Source organism: Dromiciops gliroides, chromosome 4 (genome assembly GCF_019393635.1).
Source record: "Dromiciops gliroides isolate mDroGli1 chromosome 4, mDroGli1.pri, whole genome shotgun sequence".
In the NCBI taxonomy this organism is placed as follows: domain Eukaryota; kingdom Metazoa; phylum Chordata; class Mammalia; order Microbiotheria; family Microbiotheriidae; genus Dromiciops; species Dromiciops gliroides.
Genome location: NC_057864.1, coordinates 98333433 through 98357676, shown reverse-complemented (window position 1 = coordinate 98357676; position 24244 = coordinate 98333433). Strand labels below are relative to the sequence as shown.

The following is a 24244-nucleotide window of genomic DNA, read 5'->3' as shown; positions in this document are numbered from 1 at the left end:
GAAACTATAATTCTGTCATTCTGAACCAAAGCAACTTTCCAGCTGGCTCACAGAAAATGAATCCAGAAGCATTTTCTTCCTGTTCAGATCCAAGCCCAAGTCATAAACTTACAGAGCTTCTTACCCTGAAGATGCCCCTCTATTCCCAGTCCCCTTCCTCTGACTGCCAAATTCCTTCTTGAAATTATCATTTCATGAAGTGCCTAGGCCATTTGTGCTCACTTTTCTTCTGGCTTAACGGCTAACTCTGGACATTCTCATCTTGCCACCTTAAGGATATCCTTCTTCCTCATTCCCTGCTCCATTTTTATGTGATGCCTTCCCCTAATAAGAGTAGGGATTGTACTTTTCTTTTGCTTCTATTTACATTCTCCATGCTCAGCACAGTGCCTGGCACATGGTAAAAAACTTACATACTTGATATTTCTCTTTCTGCTACTTAATTCTGGGCCAAATTCATTGTCCACATGCAGTACCCATTTCAGATGTGTACCGATTTACTGAACATAGGGGCTAGCCAAACACATGTCAGTTTGTATGATCAGTATTTTTCATTTAGTGTTTTTAGGCTAATCTCTTACAAATAATTAACAACAGGAGGCGCAGGCACCTCAATTGATGAAAATTGTATTATAATTTTATTCTGAAATAAAAATGTTCATCCTGTCTCTATTTTCTTTGCCTTACAGATAAAAAAATACATTGTGTCAACTGATGCAGTGTGGTGTTGCAAGTTATTTTTAAATTGTTTTTTCTAAAGTTAAAGAAGTTCCTCAATGAGATCTGTTAAGTCTTGAGACATGATACAATTAGCACAATATTATCTACAATTAGTAATATATGGAAGGCTTTCCCATAGACATGGAATCCTCTTTCCACTTCAAATCTGCATAGTACATCCTCTATGACAGAGGTTAATATCTTTGGAAAGCATTATGGCTCTACTGACAATAATATTAAAAGCTCCTAGAGGGTAGGGTACAACTTTGTTGTGGTGGAGTTTTTTTTGGTATGTTTATATCTGGAGTGTCAGGCACACAAATACTTAATAATTGGTTTTTGAATGCAGGAAAAATGGGAAATTTTAAAAATGAAAAGAAAACACAGTAAAACTGAATAAGAAAACTATGTGTGTGCACATGCACATGCACGCCTGAGGGAAAGGATTATTAGTGGTGAATAAAAGACAATAAAAGACAAAGGTCACTTTTGCAAAAATTCTGAAGACTTATGAGTAGTTTTAGAACTTTAAAGGCTAACGACATTTTTAAAAATTGTATCCTTTACTTCAAAATTTCTGGTTTTTCTTTTCTTTGATGATATAACGTAAGGGTCTTTATCAGCAATTAATGATGATGCACCTTGATGCAGCTGCACTCAGTTTTACTTTAACATCATTATATTTGAAGTCATTCTTTGGCTCACAAAGTTGGGGGGTATAAAAAGATGGGAGTCAAAAAAGGATTTAACAAAAAGTGAATGTATAGGTGTGAAAAGAAAAAAAATGCCTGAGAAGGTCTCAAGAGGCAAATACACATTGTAAAAAATCCTCCTCAGGCAGGACAGGCCCCCACCCCACCCCATCCCCAGAGAAAGCTGGCCAAGCACTTCTACACATTCACCACCAGGTGGCAAAATTGGACCAGGATGGTTTGTTCTTGTTGTGGAATTTCTCCATTTGTTGTCCTCATTATGTATACTGTTTTCCTGGCCCTGGTGCAAGTCCTGTTCTACTTCATTTTCCAACACTTGACATAATCCTTCCCCACACTTCTCCACATACTCACAATTTCTTATAGCACAATGACATTCCATTACATTTTAGAACTAAAATCTGCTTAGTGATTACCCCCAATTGATGAGTATCTACTTTAGTTACTGTTCTTTGCTACTAAAAGAAGTATTGCTGTATGGATATCTTAATTACTTCTTAAGCAAAATTCCAGTTGGCTGTGTATTATTCTTGAACCTATTCACAGGGCTACCAATAGTTCATGAGTTCCCATCTGGAATCAAAGAAGGCATACCCTGCCTTCATGTTTCAGTGCTCATACCGTCCAACAAGTGCCCTTTTTGCAGTCTATTTAGTGTCACTTTTTTGCATTTTTGCACCTTTTGTTAGTGATTTCCCTATTTAAACTGGCCCTCAAGTGCAGTGCTTAAGTGCTGTTTAGTGACCCTAAGTGTAAGATGGTTATGATGTGCCTTACAGAAAAAATAATACATGTTAGATAACCTTTGTTTGGGTATGAGATCTGATGCTGGTGGCCATGAATTCAATGCACCCTCCTAAAGAGTCTGAGTCTGTCCACTTGTCCTCTAACTGAACTTTCTTTTATGTGTCATGTTCCATAATTAAGAGTATAAGCTTCCTGAGAACTGTCAGGCAGCCAACAGTCAACAAGCATTTATTAAGTACTTACTATGTGCAAAGCAAAAAATCAAAAACAAAACCTCCAGTACCTGAAGGGCTCGGAATGCCTAACATAGGATTTTTATATTTGATCCTGGAGGTGACAGGGAACCACTGGAATTTATTTAATAGGGAGGTGACATGATCAGACCTGGAGTGGGGAGAGAATTGAGGCAGGATCCACAGAAGGCTGGTTTAGGTATGACGTCATGGGAGCCTGATCCACAGTGGTGGTAGTGTCAGCATGGAAAAGGGGCATATATGAGAAATGTCATTAAGGGAAAATAGACAGAACTTGGAATAGATCCAGATATGGTGGAGGGGGTGAGGGGTTTAAGATGACGCCTAAGCGCCCCTGACAATAATAGGGGGCTTCAGAAGGGGTGAGACATAATGGATTTGAGATGTCTGATAGAGTTGGAGATACAAGAAAGGAGGTCAGGAAAGAAGTTAATGTTGGATAAGCAGATCTAAGAATCATCAACATAGAGATGATAAATGAAGCCATGGGAGCTGATAGGATCATCAAGTGAAATAGTATGGGAGAGGGGGGGAAAGGGAAGCCAAGGACAATCAATCAAATCAATAAACATTTATTAAGTACCCACTATGTGTCAGGCACTGTGCTACACACTGGGGATACACAAAGGCAAAAGACAGTCTCTGGACTCAAGGTGCTTACAATCTAGCAAGGGAAACAACACACAAACAACAACTTTGTAAAAAGCAAGCTATATACAGAATAAATAGGAGATAATTAACAGAGAGAAGTTACTGGAATGAAGAAGTTGGGGAGGAGGAAATGATTATGAGTTCAGATTGGGACATGTTGGATTTAAGATGTCTACTGGGCATCCAGTTTGGTATGTAAGTAGGAAGAGCAGAAGAGGGAGAGCATTCCAGGTGTGGGGGACAGCCAGAGGAAATGTCTAGAGCCAAGAGATAGAATGTCTTTTTTGTGATATCCAGGTAGTCATGTCACTAGAGGGCAGGTGAAGATCTGAAATTGGAGGGCAGAGATTGAAGCAGGATAGGTAGATTTGAGAATTGTCATCATAGAGCTGGGTAATGACATTCTTAGGGGCTGATAAGATCACCATGTGAAGTAGCATGGAGGAGAATACAAGAGAGGCCAGGACAAAACCCAGAGGGACACATACAGATAGTGAGTTCTGACTTGGACATGTTGAGTGTGAGATATCTATGGAACATCCAATTCAAGATGTCCAGAAGTTAGTTGGTAAAAAGACTAGAGCTATGTAGTTAGATAGATAGACAGATACATAGATACAGGAATAGTCTGCATGGGGACGATAACTGAACCCACAGAAGCTCATAAGATCACCAAAAGAGAGAGTACAGAAGAAGAGAAGAGGACCCAGGACAGAGCCTGATGAACACCCATGGATAGCAGATGAAGATCCAGGAAATGAGACTGCAAAGACAGGCAGGAAAACCAAAAGAGAGCAGTGTCATGAAAATCTAGAGGAGTATCCAGGAAAAGAGGATAATGCAGCAAGTTGCTGAGAGGTCAAGAAAGATAAGGAATGGGGGAAAAAAGCCATTATGGCTGGTAATTAGGAGATCATTGGTAACTTTGCAAAAGGTAGGTTCAATGGAAAGGTGAGGTCTCAAGCCGGCCTGTTGAGGGTGTAACATCAAGAAAGAGAATAAAGGGAGGCCCCAAGTGAGAATGGCTTTCTCAAGGAGTTAAGCTAAGAAGCTGTGAAGCAGTGGGATAGAGATAAGGGAGACACAGGACAGGAGGTAGCAGGGAGGGTAAGCTGTTTTGCTTCTTTGTGTATGTGTGAAGGATGGAGGAAACAAGGAACATTTATAGGAGTAGGGAAGGAACCATTAAAGTGCCATGGCTAACCTCGATTCTCTTTTTACTCTGGAGGCTGCCTCTTAGCTCTATTACCCTCACTTAGAGAAATGAAATCCAAAGGTCATGCCCAAATTTCATTAACAGTACGTTTTTATAGTTTCCCCAAACATTTTAATCAATAGGTGCTAACAAGTAAGGAACTTAATTTGTGAAATTTTTTTTACCTGAATGGCTAACACCATTATGCAGATGGCAATGATAAATGAAAGGCAAAGAAGCAAAAAAAATCACAACCATGAAAACCTCCCATCCATCTCCACAATCAGTTCCTATAAAATCAAGATTTAGTTGATAAGTACAAAGATCTTTAAAATGTCCTAACCCAAATGACCTGGAAAACATTTATTTTCATAACAGGTCACATATGGCAACCTGGGCTTAACTTGTACTATATCACAAAGGAGCTGTTAATCTGTGCTATGATTATGTCATTTGCTAGATGTCAGAGCTTTATGATATTTTTATCAGTCTAATGTTGTATTTCAGTTTTTTATTTTCCAGATTTGAAAGTATTTTCAAGAACTGATCTTTAGCCATAGTGTTTCAATTGCATAAAATTTACTTTTTTCTTTTTCAAGTGACAATTCTTATACTTTACTTTTTTCTAATTACATGTAAAAAGATTAACAATTCCAAATTCTCTCCCTCCTTCACTTTCCTCTTCTTCCTTGAGAATACAAGCAATTTGATACAGATTATACATGAGCTGCATAATATCTATCTATCTATCTATCTATTTATTTGTTTATTTGGTGAGGCAACTGGGGTTAAGTGACTTGCCCAGGGTCACACAGCCAATAAGTATTAAGTGAGGTCAGATTTGAACTCAAGTCCTCCTGACTCCAGGACCAGTGCTCTATCCACTGCACCATCTAGCTGCCCCTGCTGCATAATATTTAAAACAAATTACATTAGCAATTGAAATTTTAAATTGTCATCAGCAAAAGTTATAGTTAAGGTTAAGAAAAACAAATCTGACAAATGTCTACTGAACAAATTCCTTAATGCTGAAAATATCCCCAGAAGGACAGACTTTACTAAACAATGAGAGATGCAATGCAGCCCTTATAAGCAGGCAAAGGTGGTTTCTGATTGCTCTCTGACCAAGTCAGAATCTATTCTAACTTCCCAGGATCAGAATCTTTAGCTTCCTGGAAGTCTCAGCTCAGGAGCCACTCCCTCTCCAAATTTTCCTAATCTTTCCAATTGTTAGTGACTCTCCCTCCTGAATTTACTTTTCATTTAGATAAATTTGACTATATATCATATAAACTTAAGGTTCTTGAGTGCAAAAACAAGTGATTTATGTCTTTGTCTCCCCCAGGGCTAATTATATTGACTCTTTTATAAAAGGTGCTTAATAAAGTTTTGTTGAAATTAACCAAAACTAGCAAAGAATGCTCAGAAAAAAAACCAGACAGGTAGGAGAATCAGGAGAGGATGTTATAAAATTCAAGGGAGGAGAGTGTTTAGGAATAATAGAAGGGAAGATCAACAATTTCAAAAATTACAGAGAAGCCAAGAATAATACAGACTGAGAAAGACTGCTGGATTCAGAAGTTAAGAAACCTAAAGTAATGTTAGAGCTTAGTTTCAGGAAAATGATAGCGTAAGGAATTTGATTATAGAAGGTTGAGAATTGAGAGGTGAAGAAGTAGAGACGATAAACATAGGCGATAAACCTTTTCCTAAGAGTTTGGCAAAGAAAGGGAGAGAAGACATTTCTCTGATATTCTTTGAAGGGATCTAGGCACATGGGAAGACTCTAAAAGTGAGATGGAGAAACAGGAAATTCCCAGAGGGAACAGGAAAGTTGGCATCAGCCTAGACAAGAAGAACCATCTCTTCCTCAAAGACAAGGAGACAATAAGGCATGATGTAAAGAGGCTTTGGGATATGGAGAGAATAGGAGAGAAGTAGCTCTCCAACAGACAGTTTCTCTTTTCTATATAAACTAGAAAGTCACACTCTCTTTTAAAGGGAGAGAGGAGGGGCAGCTAGGTGGCACAGTGGATAGAGCACTGGCCCTGGAGTCAGGAGTACTTGAGTTCAAATCTGGCCTCAGACACTTAATACTTACAAGCTGTGTGACCCTGGGCAAGTCACTTAACCCCAATTGCCTCACTAAAAAAACAAAAAAAAACCATAAAGGGAGAGAGGAGGAAGTGGTATTAGGGAGCATAGGAAAGGAGGTCTCAAACAGCCAATGGGGAGCGGGGTAGAGGGAGCACCACAGAGCACAGAGAATAAAAGAAAATCAATCTGAGAAAAATAAAAAGAACTAATAAACAGAAAGTAACAAATTTGTATTGGTCTTACCTGGCAGCATTCAGTAGAGCATGGATAGGGAGTAAGTCAGTGGTGATGTTTGATAAGTTAAAAACAAAAGATTTAACAAGAGTAAGGCAGTGGAAGGGCAGAATGATATGAAGTTATGCTCAAAAAAGGAATTTCAGAGCTCGAAAACACACGGTCAGCCCAATTATGAAAGAAAATGAGATAGTTGTAACCAGCCTAGTGGATGACTGAAATGAAGATGTAGGTGACAGGAAATGGGGAAGTTGATCAAATAGAAAACCAGAGTGTTTAAAGGGATGATTCACACCCCTTCAAGCCATCCACTAGGGACAACTTGTTGCTATCCACCTTTGCTGCTCTTGTTCAGACTACTGAACTTGCAGAGAGATTATGTCCTAGAAAATTTAATCTACTCAAGATTAGAACTCCTACACCGGGACCAAAGCTGTCCTGACTGGTCAGGGAATAAGTGCAAACTCACAACACCCACTGTGTATCTAACTGGCCCCAAACCAGACTATTTGTCAAATCTCATTCATATGTACACCCCACCCATCCTCTTGCCAACTGCCTTGCTGCTATGTGTGCCTATTACCCATCTCCAACTCTCTACTCTAGCTTTAGAAACCATAACCAAATCAATACTACCATTGCTTCTGTAAAGATTGTGTCAATCAACTCCACCATGCCTTTAATCACTATTCTCATGACTACCCAGCAAAACATCCTTTCATATCCTTCACTTACCTGTACCTGTCGTCTTCTTCTAAGACAATAAAAATTCCCTGAGAAGAGAGATTGTCTTGCTTTTGCATCTGTATTCCCACACAGTTCTTGATACAAAGTATGGACTTTGAAATGCTTTTCTTTCTCTCAAGGGGACACCAACTGTGTGATGAAGTCTCTAAGTGTGGGAGCAGCTGTTGAGCTTCCCCCCCAGGATCACAGAGCTCTTCTTCTCATATTCCTTCATTCTTCGGGGTACTGACTGAGAGCCCTTTAAGACTGACTCCTTCTCTCACACCTTTGACACACAACATGGTAATGGAGAGTGCAGGATTTGAAGAAATGAGATTTGGGTTCACATCCTGGTTCTGGACTCGCCCTATCTGGGTGCCCTTGAGTCTCTCATGTCTCCACTTGCCTTTTTAAGGGACTTGACTAAATGACTGTTAATATTCTTTCCAATTCTAAGTCTATGATCTAATGAACAGAGCCGAAAGAAGAGGGTGTAGCTCTGCTTCCCTCATTGCCACTTTCGGACCTTACTTCAGCCACCATCACTCAGTCTACAGCCTCATGGAATAACAAATTTAGAACTTCAAAAAATACTAGAGGTCATCTAGTTTAATCCCTCCATTTGAGAATTATATAAACTGAGCCTCTGAGAGGGGAAGTTACTTATAATCAAAATCATCCACTTTGCATTTTATAATATACTCTATCTCATGTTTGGTCAAAAACTGTTCTCCTTTCCAAAGATCTGATAGGTACACTATTCCTTTCTCTCCTAATTTACCTATGGTATCACCTCTTATGTCTAAATCATGTATCCATTTTGACCTTATTTTAGTATAAGGTGTAAGATGTTGGTCTAAGCCTAATTTCTGCCATACTATCTTCCAGTTTTCCCAGCAGTTTTTGTCAAATACTGAGTTCCTATCCCAGAAGCTGGAGTCTTTGGGTTTATCAAACACTACATTACTAGTGTCATTTACTACTGCATTTCCTGAGCCTAGCCTATTCCATTGATCTACCACTCTATTTTTTAGCCAGTACCAGATAGTTTTGATGACTGCTGCTTTATAGTAAAGCTCCAGGTTTGGTACCGCTAACCCACCTTCCTGTGAATTTTTTGGAAGTTACTTAAAAGCAAAGTCTCTGACTTTAAAATCTGCCTCCCAAAATGCTTATTGAATGACCAAATCTATTCCACAAACTACCTCATAAAGTGCTGTGTAATACTACAGGTGCTCAAAATTTGCTAGTTGAAATTATCCTGGTAGAACAAGAGACAAAAATGCACTTGGGTGTATTTTTCTAAGTAAAGTAGCACATGTTAAATAACAAAGAGAACCATCATAAAAGTTTACAAAATTCATAAAAGATATACACTGGTATGTAATGTACATAAATTTGGTCACCAAATCCCAGAGCAAACAGTTCCATTTTTTACTAGAATGATGAAAAACGTATCATGAATAAAACAGGCCATATTTTCCTATTGAAATAATGCTATGATTTTGACCTAGTCGCTTTAACAAGGCCTAAATAAAAAATAGATATGAATAATAATTACAAATAATCATTTGATTTGGTAGAACAAAATCCTGCCTTATAGGCTGGCTCTTTTACACTTTGTCTTCTACCAATACATAAAGATCATTCAGGATTTGTTGGAATATATAACAGAAATAATTTTGTTCAATGTCCCTTTGAATAAATATCAAGCAAGAATTAAAACAGAGATGTATGAAAAGTATTCACAACTATGATAGAAATGATCATGCTGCTGCTGCTGTTCAGTCATTTCAGTCATGTTCAACTCTTCATGACCCCACATTTGGGGTTTTCATGGCAAAGATACTGGAGTGCTTTGCCATTTGCTTTTCCAACTCATTTTACAGATGAGGGTCTGAGGCAAACAGGGTTAAACGACTTGTCCAGGGTCACACAACTAGTAAGTGTCTAAGGCTAGATTTGAACTCATGAAGATTCCTGATTCCAAGCCCAGTGCTCTATCACTGTGCCACCTACCTGCCCAGGTGATCCTGCACTGAGTACTAAATGAAGGGGCATTCCTTGTGGATAGTGAAATCCTCTCAATGTCCTTTTTTGCAGATGGCATTATCAAGCCGCAGAACATCACAAAGCCTTTGAGAAAAGATGATACCACTCTAAAGGAATTTGTCTTGTTCATCCAAACAGCAAGGACCAAATGGATGAAGCATATGTATGCCCAGAGTTCAACATACATGTAGATGGACGTCCTAAAAGCTTGTCCATAATTATTATGCATATCTAAGCTAGAAAGTACAGATGGAAAAGAAGCTAGCCCCACAGCTGAAGAGGAAAAAGAGAACAGGCTAGGATGGAGTAAAATTCAAGGAAGAAAAAAAAAAGAAGAAAAAAGGGGCAGGTAGGTGGCACAGTGGATAAAGCACCAGCCCTGGATTCAGGAGGACCTGAGTTCAAATCCAGCTTCAGACACTTGACATTTACTGGCTGTGTGACCCTGGGCAAGTCACTTAACCCTCATTTCCCTAAAAAAGAAACAAAACACACACACACACCAAAAACAAAAGAAGTAGGATAAAGTTCTTTTTTTTTTAAACTAACCTCAAGCTTCTCATGAAAACAAAGTCCCATCTATTCAATAGCAGTGGAACATGACAGCAAAACATGACAGAAAACAAATATCACAGCAGAGAGGACAATGGAAAGGTACATGATAGGTGTGAGCAATCTGCAAAATATACGAGGACAAGGAACTCCAAAGAAAAGGGTTAAAAGATATCAAGAAACTCTATGACAAGAAGAGAACATAAGCTGGTCACTTGGCAGGAGTAAGGGATGACAGGTGGAGAGCCAAATGTTCCATTGATAAACTCAAGGTGTCAAGAGAAAGAAAGGAAAGTCTCTAGCACGTTGGGTGGTTCCACTGTGGCCAATTTTGAGAAAGAAGACAGACAAGAGAGCAAGAGTTGAAGAGTATATGCAGGCATGAATGGGCTATGATCTACAATACTAGATGAAACTCTAGTATTGTATAGATGAAACAATAGTAAGAGCACAAGTCTATTTTAATATCATAATGTCAATAATAAAATGACAACAAACCTCTATCACTTAAAATATTTAACATGGACTATAAGCACTACAAAATGTACATAAAGGTACTGTGAAAACTCATTTTGCAAAAATCAATTCCAGGAAGCATGGTACAGTAGAAAGTTACTAGATTTGGAGACAAAGGACCTGGGTTCAAATTCAGACTCTGGCACTTAGTACCTGTGTGACGTTGAGCAAGGCACCTCACCTGTTTGGACTGGTTTCCTCAAGTGTAAAATAAAGGAGCTGGATGAGGTGACCTCTAACGTCCCCACAAGCTCAAAATTTGTAATCCTATGAAAGTTATCTCTCTCTCTCTCTCTCTCACACACACACACACACACACACACACACACACACACACAGAGTATTTCTGTCACAAATGTATATCTGATGGGGCAGCTAGGTAGCACAGTGGACAGAGCACCGGCCCTGGATTCAGGAGGACCTGAGTTCAAATCCAGCCTCAGACACTTGACACTTACCAGCTGGGCAAGTCACTTAACCTCAATTCTCACACACACACACAAACCACAAATGTATATTTGTTCAAATAGAGTGTCTATTCTGTTTTATGTCTAAGAAGGTTTCCCTTCAGAAAATAAACCTTAAAATCTCAATTGGCATGATCACTTTCCATTATTTTAAAAATCATATCCATACTGGCCTTCTTTTACTATAACAATGCAAGTAGCATAGACTTTATGTTTTTTCATTTTCTTAACCACAAATTGCAGGTCAGTATAACCTTACTTACATATAAAAACCAACAAACTAGCTCATTAGCTATTACACATTTTCTTAATAAACAAAACACGTTTCAATCTCTCGGGAGAAGGTAATATAAAATCTTCCAAATATGATTTGTTCTATACAATTCTTCAAAACACAGATAGATCTATGATCTCTTTAATGTGAGTTCTATGTCCAGTGCTATATACTATAACTCATCCATTGCTTTCTCATCTTATGCAATTCTACTCCACGTCCTCCCATGTCTTGCCCCTATCTAAGGTGTTGGTGACTTTCCTCTAGATTTCTTGACATAGCAAGGATACAAATGAAAAAAATAGGCTTTCCACTGACTCTTGCCATAGAAATTGCTTCACCTTCCTTTCCACATATTAATTTCATGACAGCCTTTACATCACTTCACTTGTATAATTCTTCACTGGTAGGCCCACAATGTGCCTCTGTTATTCTTTGGAAACTGTGGCATTACATCCTTCACATATACAGTACTAGCATAAGAATACTGTTGTCATAAAGACTCTCTTTTCAGAGAGAAGCATGGGACCACCAAAACACACCCTAATTATAACAGAATGATTCCTAAACATGAGGTATGACTAAGTAACAAGACTTATTCCACAAATCACACGGGAAAACTGGTCTCATTACTGTAGAGAGATGTATAGTTTTATTTAATCACTGTTCTATGATCAAAATTCTACCAACCATGTAATTTTCTGTAAATGCAGACAGTTGAAAATCAATGGTCCAAAATACAATGTACCAGCAATAGTTCTGGCCACAACAAATGTTCACTGTGTAGCAAACTCTAACTCTTAAAGTGGTTGTGCTGAATCCAACTTGCTTATTTCAAATTTTTAGGGTGTGGCACTTATTTTTTTCCTAGTAAGTATGGTTACTGGAAAGAAAGGCCAGGGATTTAGTTAGCTGACTTAGATTCATGTCTCAGCTCGATCACTAAACAGAAAATCACTTATCTCCTACTTCTTATACGAAAAGCAGAACAATATCCATTCTCTACAATTTATAATCTAAGATAACTAAGCAGGATACTGTTACTGGTGTTTCTCACTCTACAGGTACTTTCTCTGTATCTCCTAAATACATAGATGAGAGGTTTGGTAGAAGGTCCCTTCTAGATCTACAATATCGTAACTATGATACTAATAGCAAGGTTTACTAATCTAACAATGCATTATTAAATGTTGCACATAAAGGGGCAGCTAGGTGGCGCAATAGATAGAGCATGGGCCCTGGAGTCAGTAGTACCTGAGTACAAATCCAGCCTCAGACACTTAACACTTACTAGCTGTGTGACCTTGGGCAAGTCACTTAACCCCAATTGCCTCACTTAAAAAAAAAAAAAGTTGCACATAATCTTCCCCAAAATAAAAATACAGTCATAAAATTTTACATGGAACAGTTTTCCCTATTAACAATTAATTATATAAGAATCTATTTTTTTGTTGTTGTTCAGGCATTTTTCAGTCATGTGTGACTCTCTGTGACCCCATTTGGATTTCCTTCTTCAGCTCATTTTACAGATGAGAAAACTGAGGCAAACAGCGTGAAGTGATTTGCCCAGGGTCAACCAGCTAGTAAGTGTCTGAAACCACATTTGAATTCAGGAAGATGAGTCTTAATGATTTTATGCATGGAACTCTTACCAAAAAATCTGTATTAACTTACATCAAATACTTTCTGGAATAGCCAATCCGTGAGAAAAAACACTAAAAAATATACTTTAAAAATCTTAAAGATCTTTAAAAAGTTATGAAGGAAAATATATCCTTCAAAGTAGCCTTCTTATGAAATGAAGAAAGATTCAGTCTGAAGTTTGAAAATCAAACTTTGACCCAACAAGGGAGAAATCTTTTATTCCAAATGTTTAATAAATATATTTTAAGAAAAAAAGAAGCTGAAGATAAATATAACCATATATGGGAAACTTGAATGTCAGAGTTTGAGTACTCACCTTCAACATTCAATCTGATGTTAGTATGAATATATTTAAAGATTAACAGATGGTTTTTTCATTTATCTTACAATATACCTGTCCAGAGAACTTCTGTATTTGGTAGATAATGGGTTTTCTTGGTCTAGAGTTAATTTTTTTAAAAAATCATTGCATATACCAGTGTCTAATTTGAATGACACTTTATACTATAAAGTTTAAAAAATACAGACTGAAATTCCTATCCATGGAAAGTCAACTGATCTCACAAATGGAAAAGGCATATGACTTCAAGCACTGCACAGTATGTTCTGCAAAGCTGTGTATAGAGAAACTTTATATATACAAATTTATGGTGTGAGTGATAGTGGGGATATTTTTTCCAAATAAAACATAAGAGCTTCCATACCACAAGAAATACTCTATTTAACTCTTCTCAGTAATACAATGGTCCAAGATAATTCCAAAGGATTCATGATCGAAAATGCTCTCCAAATCCAGAAAAAAGAACTGTGGAATCTAGATGCAGATTAAATACTGGTTTTTCTTTTTTTTCTTTTTTTTTTCTTTTTTGAGGTTTTCCCCTTTTGTTCTGATTCTTTTTTTGTAACATGACTAATACAGAAATATGTTTAATGTGATTGTACATAACCTATATCAGATTGCTTGCTGTCTAGAGGAGGGGTTAGGGAAGGAAGGGAGACAAATTTGAACCTAGAAATCTTTTTTTTTTGGGGGGGGGGCGCAAAATGAGGGTTAAGTGACCTGCCCAGGGTCACACAGCTAGTAAGTGTCAAGTGTCTGAGGTTAGATTTGAACTCAGGTCCTCCTGAATCCAGGGTCAGTGCTTTATCCACTGCACGACCTAGCTGCCCCCTGGAACTAGGAATCTTATAAAAACAAATACTGAAAACTATCTCTACATGTAACTAGAAAATAATAAAAGACTTTTATGATTTTTTTTAAAAAGCACTCTGTTTAAGGTTTCAGTCTGATTATCTGATTTAATATACAGACAGACAGACAGACAGACAGACAGACACACACACACACACACACACACACATATTCTGGATTTGTAATCCCTCCAAAATTTATCATTCTGTATGATTCTTCTTTCCCTAACTTTTCCATTGAGATTCTATTCAACCCATTGGAGGGCTTTTTCTTCTCATTAGGAGAATCATAATTGTACGAGTTTCCATTCTGTCCCTGATGAGTGTGTGACTATAGGTAAAAGTCACTTCACTCTTCTAAGCATTTTTCTTCTTCTATAAAATGGAAATAACAATACCTGTGGTATTTATCTCTGAGGGTTGTGACAATGGGCAAAGGACATATCATAGGTAAGATGCTTTATAAATCTATTGCTGTTGATCTTTTAATATCTTAAAAATGATCTTCTAGCTTTCATTCATGCTATATAACTGGTTCATTTTATTTGCTAATGATATACATCACCAATAATGTCTTATTTTGTTTTTAATCCGTATCCTTATACCAATAAGGCCTCTTTAAATTTTTCTTTGGGTTCTGTATAATTTTAATTCTGCTTAGATTATAAAGTTCCATGATTTACTGATATAAAGCAATACAAGGAAACAAACATTATTAAACAAATAAACAGTGAATAGAGTCTAAAATCAAGAAAAGCATTGTAATGTCCTAAATGGGATCTAGTCTCATCTTGTACTGTTCAATACTGGACCCAACTCACTGTCCATCTGTATCACCTTTCCAAGGCTAACACTTTAAGATTTGCAAAGGATTTTACATATGTCTATCTATTTGAACCTCACAACAATCCTGTGAGGCAGGTGCTATTATAATAATCATTCTACAGATGAGGAAACTGAGGTTCAGAGAGGTTTAAGTGACTTGCTCAGAGTCACACCTAGTAAGTATCTGAAATAGGATTGGAACTCAGGTCTTCCTGACTCTGAGATCTGTGCTCTATACAATGCTATTTGTAAATAGGAACATTTGGAAAACTTTGCCATCAAGAGAATTATTTTCTATATAGGCTTTCCATAAGATAAATTACAAAGAAAACAGCACTAGAAATCTTGATTAATTTATTGTAAGACTAAATCTGAAACTTGAGTTTTATACTAAAATAACCAATCTAGAACAAGCTATGAAATAAAAAAAGATAAACTTCACAAGAACCTTTTTCAAGTGTTTAAGTGATCCATAATTATCTAAACACATGAAGAAATGGAACTTTTAATTCCTGTTTTTGCTTTCTACTATGTAAATGTTATGATTATTATTGCTTTTGCTTTCTCAGGCAGCAAATGTTTTATGATTAAGAGTTCAAAAGGAAAAATAATTGTGCTAATCCTCACAACTGTGTGGAATCAGGAGGACTTTGGTAAGGAAGTAGCATCTGAAGTGAGGTGAGCCTTGAAGAAAGACAAGGATTCTGAGAAGGGGAGATGAGAAAAGTGGTTCATTCTAGGCATAAAGGACAATATGATGAATGCAAAAAATCTGAGGTGGAATATCAAGTTTACGCCAAATTAGTAATCAAATTAGTAATTAGTAATCAAAGATAACTGGAACATATAGCATATAAAGAGGGGTTAAAACAAACAAAAAAGCAAGAATTGAAAGGCAGCTGGAGACCAGATTCTAGATAGTCTTAAACACCAGATTAAGAACTTTTATCCCACAGGAAACAGAGAAGTAGCCATAGGTTTGTGACTAGAGGATAACAGTCAAATCTATGATTTAGAGAGGATTATTTTGACAACTGTATAGAAGATGGATTGAAAAGAGGAAGAGACCTCAAGTCTCTGACCATTCTGGAACATCTTACACATCGCTGCCAAAATATTTTTCCTTAAGCATACATCCAGTCACATGACAGCCCTACAAAAAAAACAACTCCAGTGGCTCTCCATTGTATCTATTATAAAGTTTAAGTTCCTCTGTTTGGCTTATGAAGGTTTACATAGCCTGGCCCCAACCTGTCTTTCCAGGCTCAGTGGACATTACTTCCCCTCCCACACTACAATCCAGTCAAACTGGCCTGCTCTCTGTTCCTCACACACCACACTTGATCTTCTGCTCCACACCTTTGTAATGACAGTCCCGCATGCCTGGAATGCAGCCCTTAGTTACCTTTGCCTTAGAGTCTCTTCTTTTAAGGTTGAAGCTCAAGAAGTGTTTCCTGATCTCTAAAATTACTAGTGTCTTCCCTCCCAAACTACCTTTTATTTATTACTTTGTATATATTTGCATTTACTCATTTTATATTTATACTGCATATATGTATATACTCGCCCACTAGAATATAAACTTGTGAGGCAAGCTAGGGGCAAACAGATAGCATAGTGGACAGAGTATCAGGTCTGAAATGAAGACTCATCTTCCTGAGTTCAAATCTGGACTCAAGATACTTACTAGCTGTGTGACCCTGGACAAGTCACTTAACCCTGTTTGCCTCAGTTTCCTTTTCTGTCAAATGAGTGGAGAAAGAAAAGGCCCATCACTCCAGTCTCTTTGCCAAGAAAACCCTAAATGGGGGTCATGGAGAATCAGACAAACTGAAAAATGACTAAACAATTCTTTCAAGCAGAGATTGCTTCATTCTTTATACTTATATACCCAGTGCAAGCACAGTGTCTGGCGCATAACACAGTGCTTAATGTCTTCTGACTGCTTAGCATGGTGGTCCAGAAGAGACAATAAGAAACTAAAATAGGATTGTGCACCAAGAAGGAAAAGAATATATGAGGTGTAGGTAGAACTGCCAAGACTTGGCAACTCATCGACTCATTGGATATGGAGGAGCAGGGGGGAAGAGAGGGAGAGAAGAGGCATTCAAGACTCCAAGGTTATGAATATGGATATAACCAGATGAATGGTAGTTGCTACATCTCTTAAAATGTGACACCTAATACTAAAGACAATACTATAGATATATCACAAAGCAAAGCTATATCATTCCAGATCATGAAAGGCTTTGAATATCTAGCTGAAGAATCTACTGATAGATGGCCTTTTTATTTTTATTTATTTATTTTTTTTTTTTTAGTGAGGCAATTGGGGTTAAGTGACTTGCCCAGGGTCACACAGCTAGTAAGTGTTAAGTGTCTGAGGCCGGATTTGAACTCAGGTACTCCTGACTCCAGGGCCGGTGCTCCATCCATTGTGTCACCTAACTGCCTCATAAAGATTTTTTTAAAAGGAAGGAAGGAAGGAAAAAAACTGATTAATGCATCTAAAAAAATGACATTGGTAATGTTCCACACCCATGGACTTTCTATCCCACACCCCATCTCAAATCCCTGTAGAAAGGAGCAGGGGAGGCGTCTTCTCTTATTTCTTTTTTGAGGAAAGATTTGTTCTTTGTAATTTTGCAACATTCATTTTTTTATTGTTTTGTGGTCAGTCAACAAACATCTGTTTAGTTCCTACTTCAATCCAGGGAGTATAAGGAAAAACAAAACAGTACTTGCTCTCAAGATGCTCACAGTCTGATTAGGGGAGTCAAAATGCAAACAACTATGAACAAGGATACAGAGAGCAGAAACTGGAGATAAATCAGCAGACAGAGGGCACTAATATTCAGGAGCAGCAAGAAAGAGTTCTGGTAGAAGGCAGGCTTTCAGCTGAGATTGAAGAAAGCAAGGGAGAACAGGACACACAGAGAGAGAGAGAGAGAGAGAGAGAGAGAGAGAGAGAGAGAGAAGGGCAGAATTTCATGAACAGAAGACAGCCAATGAAAATGCCCAGAGTTGGAGTGTCATTTTCTTTTTCTTTCTTCTTTCTTTCTTTTTTTTTTTTTAGTGAGGCAATTGGGGTTAAGCGACTTGCCCAGGGTCACACAGCTAGTAAGTGTTAAGTGTCTGAGGCTGGATTTGAACTCAGGTACTCCTGAATCCAGGGCCAGTGCTCTATCCACTGTGCCACCAAGCTGCCCCCAGAGTGTCATTTTCAAGAACAGCAAGAAGGCCACTGTCACTGGATCACATGCTACAGTGGGGAGATTAAGGTGTAAGAAAGCTGGAAATGTAAGAAAAGGCCAAGTTAGGAAGGACTTTGAACACTAAATGAAAGATTTTATATTCAATCTTAGAGGTGATAAGAATCCCTTGGAATTTATTGAATACAATAATTTCATAGTCAAGCCTGCACTTTTTTTTGGGGGGGGGGGAGGCAATGGGGGTTAAGTGACTTGCCCAGGGTCACACAGCTAGTAAGTATCAAGTGTCTGAGGTCGGATTTGAACTCAGGTACTCCTGAATCCAGGGCTGGTGCTCTAACCACTGCGCCATCTAGCTGCCCCAAGCCTGCACTTTAATAGTAGCTCTTTGTTCATTTCAATGTTTTAATCATTGTGTAAATTGTTTTCTTGACTCTGCTTACCTCACTATGCCTCAGTTCATCTAAGTTTTCCCATGCTTCTTTATATTCAACATCTTTGCTGCTTCTTACACCATAATAATATTCCATTAAATTCACATACCAAAATTTATTTAGCCATTCTCCAATTGACAGGCACCTGATAGATAGTCTTAAGAGAAAAGCAGATTTTTTTAAACAAGAGAATAACAGTCATGACTATTTTAGGTACATTTGACAAAGACATACAGAATGGACTGGGGTATATGGGAACAGGAAAACCAGTTTGGAAGCTCCCAATGATCTAGATAAGAATTAATATGGGGCAGGGTGATCAGAATAGGATAGCTGTAAAAAACACCAGATTGGTTGAGTCGATAAGTCCTAATGACAAAATGGGGCGGGTTGAGAGCCAACAAAAAGGGGGTAAGCAAAAATAATTATTAAATGAATGAGAAAAGGGTGATACTGATTTTTTAAAGAAGGAAATCAGAAATGTTTCTTCTGCATATTCTCTCCCACATTCACTTTTTTCATATTTTTTTAATATAGAGGAAGACCACTTTTACAAATAAGGATTTTTCTTTCATATCAATAAGTTGACACTTCAGTAGCTTTAAATTTTAAATATTATTTTATGTACATTATCTCACTTAAAAGTATATTCTAGGGGCAGCTAGGTGGTACAGGGGATAAAGCACCTGCCCTGGATTCAGGAGGACCTGACTTCAAATCCAACCTCAGACACTTGACACTTACTAGCTGTGTGACCCTGGGCAAGTCACTGAACCCTCACTGCCCCACAAAAATAAATAAATAAAATAAAATAAATATTAAGAAAAAAAGTATATTCTTTCTCTTCATTAAGAGAAACCTTTAGATAATGTCTTCCAACCAGGTTGGGGAAGGGAGAAGAATGCTGGATGGGGGAGAGGAGGAAAAGAAGACCTTTTAATGCAGTTTATTCTACAGGAGAATTACATTATTGGATTATCAATAAGATATACCAGAATGATAAATATGTGTGATATGGTTCTCAATTTTTTGTGTGTGTGTGAGGCAACTGGGGTTAAATGACTTGCTCAGGGTCACAAAGCTAGTAAGTGTCAAGTGTCTGAGGCTGGATTTGAACTCAGGTCCTCCTGAATCCAGGGCTGGTACTGACAGCCAGGTGGCACAGTGGATAGAGCATGACCCTAGACAAGTCACTTAACCCCAAGTGCCTCATTCCCCCCCCCAAAAAAAAATTAACATGAAAAAAGGCATTTTCAGAATGGCAATTTCAAAAAATTTATAAAGCAGAATTAAATTAGCAGAAATTTCACTAAGAAGAATTTTACATGCTTAAAGAAAAAGATAAATTGAATGAAAAATTATGACCAAAATCTATGGTACTAATTAGATTCTATGGTCATAAAGAGAACAAGATATTTCATTAGATATGTATAATTAGTGGGGATACTCCTCCGCCTGTCCCACTCCCCCCATGCAGACCACAACCTACCCTTGCCTCTCTACCTTGTATGTTTTTAATCCAACTCTTTAGCCAAATTTTACACACAGGAAGGCCCAAGAGATTTTCCTTTTACACTAATGAGGCATTACTGGTATTTATTTATTTCTATCTCATTCTTGATATAGGCCTCTCCTGCATATGTCCTGAATGATGTCTTTTATAAAACTTCTCTCATATAAATCTTCATCAGTAATATGCTGAAGCTTACTTACAACCATGATACACTTAACATTTTCCTTAAGTTCACCTTCAATTTTTACTCTTCTGTAATTGTAGTGTTTCCTAGAAATTACTGTCCTTAGAGATTTTACATAATAATGAAACCTTTTCTTAGTACCTGATTAATTCTGTTTGGATCAAGTATAGTATAATTCTAATACCAAGTTTTCCTTGAAAACAATATTAAAAGTAAGATCCCAATAACTATAAAAGGAATGCTAATAGGGCAGCTAGGTGGCGTAGTAGATAAAACACCCACTCTGGATTCAGGAGGACCTGAGTTCAAATCCAGCCTCAGACACTTGACACTATCTGTGTGATCCTGGGCAAGTCACTTAACCCTCATTGCCCCACCAAAAAAAAAAAAAAAAAAAAAAAAGAATACTAGAATACTATTGTGGTTCAGGTAATAAAGTACCTCTAAGACCCCTGTATCAATTGCTATGACACTATCCAAAGTAGTAGTAAAAAAGAGTTAAGAAGTTTATCTTTCCTTCATTCCTTGAAAAGTTTTTCTGCCTACAACAGCTTTATTTTTTTTTTCTTTTTTTTTTTTTCCGGGGCAATGGGGGTTAAGTGACTTGCCCAGGATCACACAGCTAGTAAGTGTCAAGTGTCTGAGGCCGGATTTGAACTCAGGTATTCCTGAATCCAGGGCCAGTGCTCTATCCACTGCGCCACCTAGCTGTCCCCTACAACAGCTTTATTAAAACAGCTTTAATGAAAGCATGGGTAACCTTATGCAGTTTTGCCAAATCTTTTCTCCTGAGAAAATTGAGGGGATTAAGATAGCAAGTGGTTAATTGTGGAAATTGAGTGAACCAAACTGACTCCACTTTGCGACTCAATTCTGGAGCTAACAGTTTCTATTATGGATCTAGTTCAAATTCTGTTTTGTAAGTCAACTGTGGGAAATGGGAGAAAATGTTATTGCATTGTTTTAATCTAGGTCTGTGGGCTGGAAAATTGGACCACCTCTCCCTGCTGCTTAGAGACCCTTAACAAGGACCTACAGGTTATGCTGACCAGAAATCCAGTCAGATTCAAAAATTGATGCAAGGAATTTTCTCACGTTTTTACATCTCAAACAACCCATATGTCTTATCTGAAAACTGTCCTCTATTAATCTATCAGTTATTGTTTCCATGTTGTTTTGATTGTTTACAGACACCTGGAGGAAATGGGACAACTCCTTTTCTGATTTCAGGAAATCATAACTGTTCACTCTCACCCACCCCAACTTAGAAAGTCCCTAATTTTTCATACAATTAGAAATCAGATTAACTAATGTTATATTATTTCCTTTTAATTAATTGTTCTTACTTGATTAATTATTTTTAATGTATAAAAGTCTCTTTACCCCTGTATTTAGGGTCCAGGTCTAAGCTGAGGAGGTCTGGTCCCAGTTTGTTAGATAATTGCCAAGCATTGCTTAATAAATCAATATGCTCAGAAGATTGAACCTTTGTTTCCTCAGTCATTTCATCTTTCACCTGCCACAGTCCCCATTAATCAAAACATGATCATGAAGAATGTAGAGCTGGTAAGTGTATTTCTTTCCTGGAAAACATCAGATCACAAACTTTTGCCTTCAGCAACCCGAGTAGACAATAAATATAAAGGTGATCAAAGCGATTCAGGAGGCAGTAGTTAAAAGAACTAAACTAAACAACCCATTATAGGAAGGCATGACTGTTTTTCATTATGTCAAGTCCAAAATTTCCTAGTTTTACTTAATTTCGTTATGGATAGGGGCAGCTAGGTGGCGCAGTGGATAGATCACCGGCCCTGGATTCAGGAGTACCTGAGTCCTGAGTTCAAATCCAGTCTCAGATGCTTGATACTTACTAGGTGCGTGACCCTGGGCAAGTCACTTAACCCCAATTGCCTCACCAAAATAAATAAATAAATAAATAAAATAAATAATTTCGTTATGGATCTATCACTCTTTAGAATAATTTTTTTTTTAATTTAAGTTCTAGCACTTCCTGGAATATTCAATCCTTACTATCTAACATTTTGAGGGAGACTAGATCTGCTATTTCATTCATCAAGGGAGCTCTTGGTAAGGTAACTTTGTATCTGTAACTAAAACTATAGATAATTAATTGAGTTGATTCAATATAAGAGTAAAGAGCATCAATTTTTAAAATACTATATTTATGTAGATATTCCTACATATGAAATAACATTATTTGACCATTCTAAGAAACCATACTGTTTTATTTATTAATTATTCCCAGAATTTTCTTGATCCTCTTTTAAAAAAGTATTTTATTATTTTCCAGTTACATGTAAAGATACTTTTCAACATTTGTTTTAATAAGATTTCTAGGTTCAAATTTTTCTAACTCCCTCCCTTCCTTTGCCCCTCCCCAAGACAGAAAGCAATCTGAAAGAGGTTATATATATACAATCACATTAAACATATTTCTGTCATGTTGTAAAAGAAGAATCAGAACAAAAGGGAAAAACTTCAAAAAAGTAGAAACAGTATGGTTCAATCTGCATTCAGAATCCACATTTCTCTTTTCTGGATGTGGAGAACATTTTCTGTCATGAGTTCTTTGGAATGTCTTGGATCATTGCACTGCTGAGAAAAGCCAAGTCTATCACAGTTGTTGATCTTTTTTAATGAAATAGTATATTTCTTTGATTTCTTTGGGGGAAAATCTCTGACAACTCTTCTACCTTTTCCTGGGTCATAATTTAAAGCACAAAATACATCATCTTACAACATAACAAAAACCTCCAAAATATCAAATATATGAACATTTATATTAAATGTATTTAGATATGTAAATAAACTAATACCACAACTTTTAGTCTCATCTTTCTTTCCTGATAAACATATACATATTTTCATCTAGGTATAAAGATGTTCACCCATTTCTCTTGTATTCAGGAAAAACAGCTAGACCAAAGTTTTTAAAAGCAATCAATGATCAATTTGACAAAAAATGTCAATAAATATGTGCTCTTGAGCTGAAAAGCATACATGTTAAAGAAATGTGAGGTAATCACACCATTTAAAACACTCACCATTTGTATTGGTTTTTTGTGTAGATCTCGCTCTGTTACCAGTTTCTCTTGGTCAGTAACATAGAGGCCCTTCTGTGCTAATGCCTGGATTACAGCATCATGGCCCAAAAGTGGTTTTGCAGCATCACTCTTGAGAATAAGACTCCCAGCACGACAATACAGTTCTGCTGACAGTAGCAAATTCACAACAGGTGGCTTGATGTGCTCTTGGTCATATTGATCTGTGTAAAATGGCTCTCGAAGTTCCTCTGGCACATTTTCTAAAGAGAAGAAAAAACTTTCCTTAATAGATTTTAAGAAAAGAGTAACAACTGTATACTTACTAGTCCTATTAATTATAAATTATAAAGAAATTATGAAGAACTCCATTCAAGAGACCAAGAAGAGCTTCTACCACTAATCCCCAAAGTTGCTTTCCTCAAAGCACTACTTTGGTTCTTTTCTTCAGCCACCACCACCTTTAACTGGATCCTGACTTGGGCCAGAGTTCAGCAAAGCAAGAGAAGCTTTCTCAGGCTTACAGAGGGAATTTCTTATATAGTATTCCCTTATATGTACATGATCACCACTATAATAATATCATATATTAGATACCTTATTTTAAATCATACAAAAATATAACAATATTCACATTACAGACTCTCACTACAAAAGGGGTCCTCAAACATTGTTAATTTTGGCAGAATTAAGAATGAGAGAGATATAGAACACTGTTCATAATATAACCAATGGGTGAAACTATGAAGCAAATAAGGGAGCAAATATGTTGAGTTTAATTCAATAAAATACTAAGTATTTTGTCAGGGGCAGCTAAGTGGCACAGTAGACAGAGCACCAGGCCTAGAGTCAAGAGGACGAGAGTTCAAATGTGGCTACAGACACTTAACTAGCTGTGTGACTCTGGGCAAGTCACTTAACCCTCATTGCCCCGCAAAAAAAGATAAACAGGAAAGCATTAAGTAAGGAAACACCAGGCAT

At 37.3% G+C, this 24244-nt stretch overlaps 1 protein-coding gene across 4 annotated transcripts in view; it reads right to left on the bottom strand.

Moving 5' to 3' along the window:
* CAMSAP2 (calmodulin regulated spectrin associated protein family member 2) overlaps positions 1–24244 on the bottom strand; it is a 134666-nt gene that overhangs the window by 71656 nt on the left and 38766 nt on the right. For all 4 annotated transcript variants that reach the window (XM_044000349.1, XM_044000350.1, XM_044000351.1 and 1 more), the window contains exon 2: positions 23267–23526. In XM_044000349.1, coding sequence (XP_043856284.1) covers positions 23267–23526 — 260 coding nt within the window. The remainder of the gene's footprint in view (positions 1–23266; positions 23527–24244) is intronic.